General features: G+C 37.6%; 1 protein-coding gene across 1 annotated transcript; it reads right to left on the reverse strand.

The window, feature by feature from the left end:
• Nucleotides 1–1,116: 1,116 nt before the first annotated feature.
• Nucleotides 1,117–5,056, reverse strand: LOC140772708 (probable pectate lyase 5). Its single transcript, XM_073114907.1, has 4 exons — nt 4,793–5,056; nt 3,913–4,656; nt 2,358–2,496; nt 1,117–1,510 (listed from the first exon to the last, which is right to left on the reverse strand). The coding sequence occupies exons 1-4, from the start codon at nt 4,927–4,929 to the stop codon at nt 1,289–1,291; spliced, it is 1,242 nt and encodes a 413-aa protein (XP_072971008.1). The 5' UTR covers nt 4,930–5,056; the 3' UTR covers nt 1,117–1,288.
• Nucleotides 5,057–6,559: the final 1,503 nt, after the last annotated feature.

The raw sequence follows: 6,559 nt of genomic DNA on the forward strand, positions 1-6,559 counted from the left end.
GTACGTACTGTATCTCTTCTAAATTATGACAATGATTCACATGTCTCCAGTTGAATCTTTAGCTAAGATGTCCATGAATGTGGACCATATATATATATATATATATATATATATATATATACACGCACACAGTAAGTTTAGCATATCTTCTATGGACATCGATGTAACATCTTCTATTATTAGTTAATTGTCAAACGTCCAGCAACCATACTCACATGGTGGGGCTTAAAAGTAGACCAACCTCACCCGATCAAGGAGGTGAGAAGGCACTCCCCATCTTTGTGTGTATATGCAGTAGCTAACACTAGCATGTGAGGGTCCTAATCATCTCGCTACATGAGTGAAAGGGAGTGTTCACTTGCAAAGAGAGATTTGACTATTATAAAATTTTCTGTATTTATTTAGAGTATATAGAACTATTATATAATACCTTTGCATACTTGTATAGCTTGCAAGCAGCTGTGTACATTTTATGGGCAAGATGTAGTTCCTGTCAACTCTTAAATACAATCTAACTGAAAAGGTTTACCCTTCTGATCAGTGGATGACTATAGTATTGTTTCCTTAGAATATAAAAGGTTAGAACAATCGTGGAATAAGTACCGTAGAATTTTAGTGTAATTAGCAAGTTATTATGGTACCAAATTGTATAATAAAACTATAGTATGCCAATTATAGTTGACTTGGTCAATTCGAATTAGATAGTTGTATTTATACTGCTTCCTAGTTGCCTAGATTTGATTGCTTTACAATTTATTAATTGGTCGAAACGTGTACGTTCCTACTAGTACTTTATTATGCCCCTTTTATTGAACAATACAAATCATGCAGAGAGGACCCATTATTGATCAATTCAGGATTAAGATATGGAAATGAATGTTTTCAATCATGATATATATCTACAGTTGTAGATCTAGAAACAGCCAAGCTCTTTAAAGTTATCTCAACGGTGCAGTTATCACATCTTCCCTTGCGGCGCCATATTCTGTAAACCCTTAATCCTGTAAGAGAACGGGTTGGGTCGTGCTCACATGCATTATAGTACTTCAATTTTGTGAAATATATCATGAATGTACTTCATTGAGAACATAAATTTTGATAGTATCAAACACATCATGACTTGCTGCTCCTTCGAGCTAGTTACATTTCACATTTGCAAAGTGGGAACAACAGGGTGAGGTTGAATCATAAAGGCTAGTAGTTACATTTAAGGGAAGAATAAGTAAAGATACACCATCCAATTCGATCATTCTTGATTCGTATAAATTAAAATTAATTTATATGGGTCTTAACAGCGAGAGCCTTTCTTGCATGAGAGTGCCCCAGCCGACAGAGTAACGGAGCCAACCGAAGAGGAAGGCCTGGCTCCTAAGCTAGAGGCTTTTGCATAGCTTGATGAGGCTCCGGCTCCCGATGGTGTGAAGAATGCTCCATTAAGCAGCAGATCTCCTTCCGATCTCCAGTTCCACTTCTTCCACTCACTCTCGGAGGAATCCTCACGCTTGGTCACCTACAAGATCAAAGAACATTACCACTAATACTAAGGTGAATCAAAGTGAAGGTTCTTACCAACCAATACCAATATTTTAAATAGAAATTCATAATTTACAGCAAATATTTTTCTTAATTACCATTAGCATCCTATATGATCATATAGTTCTACTCATTACACTAATGCTTTGGCTTTTACTGTTTCAAAAGCATCTTTGATGGAATAGAAAATATTATGTTACTTTTATATAAAAAAAAGAACCTAAATACACCTCTATAATAGCTGTCTAAATGGAGGGGGCAACCATTCACAGAGATACGTGGGACAGGTTAACTTGTGCAAGAAATATTACAGTCATTATACATAGTTCATCTAATTTCTTTTCTATGGTAATTGAGTGTTGTTGGGAAAATTAAAGCAAAACACAATATTAGAATGATAAATACCCATATACTATTAAGGCATTAACTATAATAAAAACAAAAGGATGTACATAACCACTTAAGTTGAGAAAAACAGACATTAAAAATTAGCACAAACTTTGTGGTTTAATTAAAATTAGGCGCGTCTTTAATGACATCCACTACTGACCAGATAGCACGAATTCTAACACCTAACCCTATATTAGACATTGGTGCGTAGGGTTGTTGCAGGAATCTTAGACAAGTGGATTCGACTTGATTAACGAAAGCCATTCGAAAACTTTTTGGGTGGGGTTGACTAACGAAGACAACTGCGTACTGTAACACTGTGTGCTGACAGCGTGACGTTTGAACCGTCGAATTAAGGAATCATTACAGCAATAAATAAATAAATAAATAAATAAAATATATATATATATATATATATATATATATATAATCACCTCTTTGGCGAACTCGTTGTTTGGCGCCAAGAATCTGTTCCCTTGACTATTGATGGTGGGCGCAGCGCTGCCTCCGATGGCGTACATTTCCCAGTGGGTGTAGTCATTATTCACCACATGGAAATATCCATGCCGACACCTGCCGATCGATACTCTACCCATTAATCTCATATATCGACACAAGTGTAAGATGAGAGAGAATAATTTAGTTGCTAAATTATAAAATTTAGCTTGCTGGACACAAAATTGATCTTAAAGGAAGCTACTGCTGTTTAGACGTTGTAATTTGCCTTGAAATGCTTATTTGATCTGTGTATCATAATGTTGGCATTTAATATCTATTCTTTATTATTTTATCAACAGAAAATCTATTCATGGTATTAACGTTACATTGGATTGGAAAATTGTCCGGTTATTGTAAGTCTGTCGGCAATAGATAATTTTGAACGTGCTTTATACAGTTTCTTTTGCCTTTGAGGCTTTTCTTATAAGTGACCTTATCTTCTTTCTTCTTTTAAATATGGGACTAAAGTAAAAGATCTACAACTTCCTACCCTCAACTACCTCCTAACAACGAATCTTCTAAAATATAATATAGATAACAATACATTTTGGAAAACCACCTAGGCAAACGACGTTATCTTCTCTCTACTAAAAAGAGGACTCAGATAAATATTAAAAATGTGATCCACGTCAAACTGAGACATGATTCATTTGGGAAAGGGTCAGGGGGATATAGAATTAGTGAATTATGCGTTCAATCTTTTCTCTGGACCTACATAAATAATTATTTAGAAGTCCAGTTAGGTAATTTTATAGTTTCTTTTAGTTACATAGTTACATCTGTACTTTTCCAAGGCATCAGCATGGAAGAACCCACACCCCCCAACCTTTCCTTTTTAAGATATATCTGCATAATGCATAAAACTACATCCCTAATTCATAAATATATCTTGTCTTTTGGGTAAGATGTCATTTTCTCACAAAACGACAATTCACTTTAAAAACTGAACATTATTAAATAGTGCCTCTAAATGATCGAACCTCTTCATACACTAAAATTAGTAGATTTTACGTTTATAATAACTATTATATTTTTCAAAATATCACCGAGAGCCCTTTCAAATATAACATGCCTTGTGTTATGTCTAACTAATCATGGTCAAAGTAAACCCTTAGGTTAGTAAAAGACTATTTTAACCCTTATATAAATTATTTAAAATAATTCTTAAGCTATATAATGTTATCGATATCATAGTACAAAAAGGAAAAAAAAACTTATTTGTAAGAAAATGAAAAATATATTTTAGTCATTTATGTGTATTTATTCACTTTCACAACTTTATGTTAGAGATATTCTATAAAAATTCTGTTAAAAACTAACGATTGAAGGATTTTAGTAAAATTATAATATTTAAAAAATATAGGAGCAATCATGATATCTTAAATAATACAGCTATAATTATGTAGAAACCCAAAAATCAAAATCTATACGGTATTATGCAAAAGAATACTAAGTAAAAAAAATTTCTGGGTCAAGAAAGAGAAAACTCGCCTGGGCATCCTCTGCACGAGCCCTTCTCCGAAGTGATTGAACGCAATGGTGACCTGCATGCTCTTGTCCGCCATCAACGTATCACTGTGTCCCAGCAACATGACCTTGTCGTGGTGGGTCATGTAGTTATTAGAGATGGTGATGGCCGTCGATCCATGGATGGCATCGATAAGCCCATCGGTGCAGCTCGACAGCGTGCAATGATCAACCCATACGTGGCTCCCCCCGAAGATGGACACACCATCGCCATCCGACACCGTGCGCCACCCGTAATGCTCCGGCGAGTCGCGCACGTACGCGTTGCCCCCGGGCTTGCAGTCGTGGATGTGGAGGCCATGAATGATGACGTTCGTCACGTACTGCACCGTGATGCACGGCCCACCGGCGATGTGCACATTTGCGCCGCGGCCATCGAGGGTTTTATACGAGTTCATGATGAGCTCCTCCTTGAGCTTGATTGTCATGTCGTGGCCGAAGGTGATCCACAGCGGCTCGTCTCGGATGACGGCGTAGCGGAGCGTGCCTGGCTTGGGGTTTATCGGGTCGTCATCGCCGCTGTCGGTCACGACGTAGATGTCTCCGTCGCGGCCTCCGATTGCGTTACGGCCGAACCCGATGGAGCAATCCGCTAGGCGCTGCCTGTTTTTCTCCCAGTTGGGGTCGCACCGCCAGCAGTCATCGATCGGGTTGCCGGTGCGGCATGAGACGCTGCTGCCCAGTCGCCGCCGTGAAGCATTGATGCTCCTGAATTGTGTTATATAGATGCTAAATCTTACATTGTGCTACGAAATGATAAGATTGCCTTGATGCGTTTTCTCAGAAAAGAAGAAAAGAAAAAAAAGAAAAAATGGAAAGAAAAAACAAGTTTGATGTGCATTACCTCACGACTTCTTGTACTACTAGTTCAGGGTCTTGAACTGCTGCTGACGGAGGGGTGGGAGAAGGACAGATGGGGTTTGTGAGGATTGAGGCGAGGAAGATGAGATGGAGGAGAAGTGTTTGTGATGGAGATTTCATTCTCTTTTCCTCTCTCTCTTTCTCTCTCTCTCTCTCTCTCTCTCTCTCTCTCTCTCTCTCTCTCTCTCTCGCTCTCGCTCTCTCTCTCTCGTAATTACAATGTACAGGAAGGAAGAGACTGAGTGTTCTGAATTTGTTTTGAATGTGGGGAGGAAGGGGGAATCGGGTTTAATTTATAGTGGGAACAGGAAGACTAGGGGAAAAAAAAAAGGAGGGTGGATGTGTGTGACCGAACTAATCATACGGGAGTGGGGTCCTTTTAGTAACGTGATTTCTGGAATTCTTTTTAATGCAGCTCATTACTTTTAGCCGTTAACCTTGGGATAGGATATGTCAAAATCAAATATCCTGTCTTACTTTCCTGCTCTCAGTCCTGCCACATTTATGATATATATATATATATACATATATGTGTGTGTGGATGTCTGACGACCTACTAGTACTGTAGTCAATTCGAAGAAAAGGAAGAGGATAGGAATATAGACAAAGAAATGGGCAGAGATTAATGAAACGGTATTATTTTGATGATATGGAATTACTTTATAAGGATGCCGATAAATTTGCTCACGTCTGTATAGATGGGACTTCCCTTCTGTACAAGGGTTACTCGTCACTACCTCAAAGGGTTGTTTATAAGCTCATCTGATGCCCACTGTTTCCATCACATGAAACTCTAAATTTGGCAGGAACACCAGGAAGTAATATTTTGGTGTTAGGATCAACCCGTTTTCTATTCACACTAGCCACTCTCTTAAAATAGCACCCACATGGCCAGCGTCAGATCTCGTTGAAAAAAGAAATATCCACAATAAATAGTTTTCCATACGCGGCAGAGCTCATTCAAAATATGATCACTTGTCGGTGTTTGGGCATTCTACCCCATCGCGTTTCCCGGCATAAGAAAAGGAGAAAAAGATTAGAAAGAGAAACAAATGCGAGCTGCATCTCACCGTAAGTACTAAATTTACGCGAGGTCTTCTTTAATTAGTGTGTTTGTGGGCATGGGTGGAGGTGATCACCAAGTGCTAGGACCCACATCTAATTGTGGGCAGATGGGTCTCACATGGTCACTATTTACACTTACAACGAAACAAGGAAGACATTGCTGGTAGCCTGAGCACGTCAGAGCAATGTTGTGCGTACTGTTATGCATGCATACTAGTCCAGCTGTAGCAATGTTGGGTGGTATTTGAAAGAAACAAATAAGGAAGGTTTATGGAACTAGTTATATATTTTAAAATATGAAAAATGTGTAAAAAAAAAAAGGTTAGTAATTTTGTATAAACATATGCACAAGTTGTTATAAAAGTTGACAAAAAAATCAAAGCGAAAATTGAAAATAATTAAAGAGAAAGGCAAGTTATTTTGAAGGTATTCGCAAGACATTGCAAGGTTCTCCAATAGGATTTTTGAGTGATCAAAATTATAGAACTTTGCTGGATGTAAAAATTTAAAATAAATTTTAATCTTGATTCAAATGGGTGATTTTAAATTATCACATTCGAATGATGGGTTACGGTACCAAAAAATAGGCTACAGAACGATTCCTTCAAAATTTGGATTTATTATAAGAATTAATCCGCACAATCGTGAAAAAATATTCACCAAATATTCTATTATAGTCAGAAAA

The sequence above is a fragment of the Typha angustifolia genome, chromosome 12 (genome assembly GCF_048772165.1).
Source record: "Typha angustifolia cultivar Huaian chromosome 12, ASM4877216v1, whole genome shotgun sequence".
Taxonomy (NCBI): Eukaryota; Viridiplantae; Streptophyta; class Magnoliopsida; order Poales; family Typhaceae; genus Typha; species Typha angustifolia.

What these genes read in the sequence shown, in the direction of transcription:
- LOC140772708 (XM_073114907.1), bottom strand. Translation starts at nt 4,929, where the DNA reads ATGAAATCTCCATCACAAACACTTCTCCTCCATCTCATCTTCCTCGCC. An exon ending in CTCGTGCAGAGGATGCCCAG is followed by an intron (nt 2,497 to 3,912) that starts GCGAGTTTTCTC and finishes ATCGATCGGCAG; the next exon opens with GTGTCGGCATGGATATTTCC. An exon ending in ACAACGAGTTCGCCAAAGAG is followed by an intron (nt 1,511 to 2,357) that starts GTGATTATATAT and finishes TTGATCTTGTAG; the next exon opens with GTGACCAAGCGTGAGGATTC.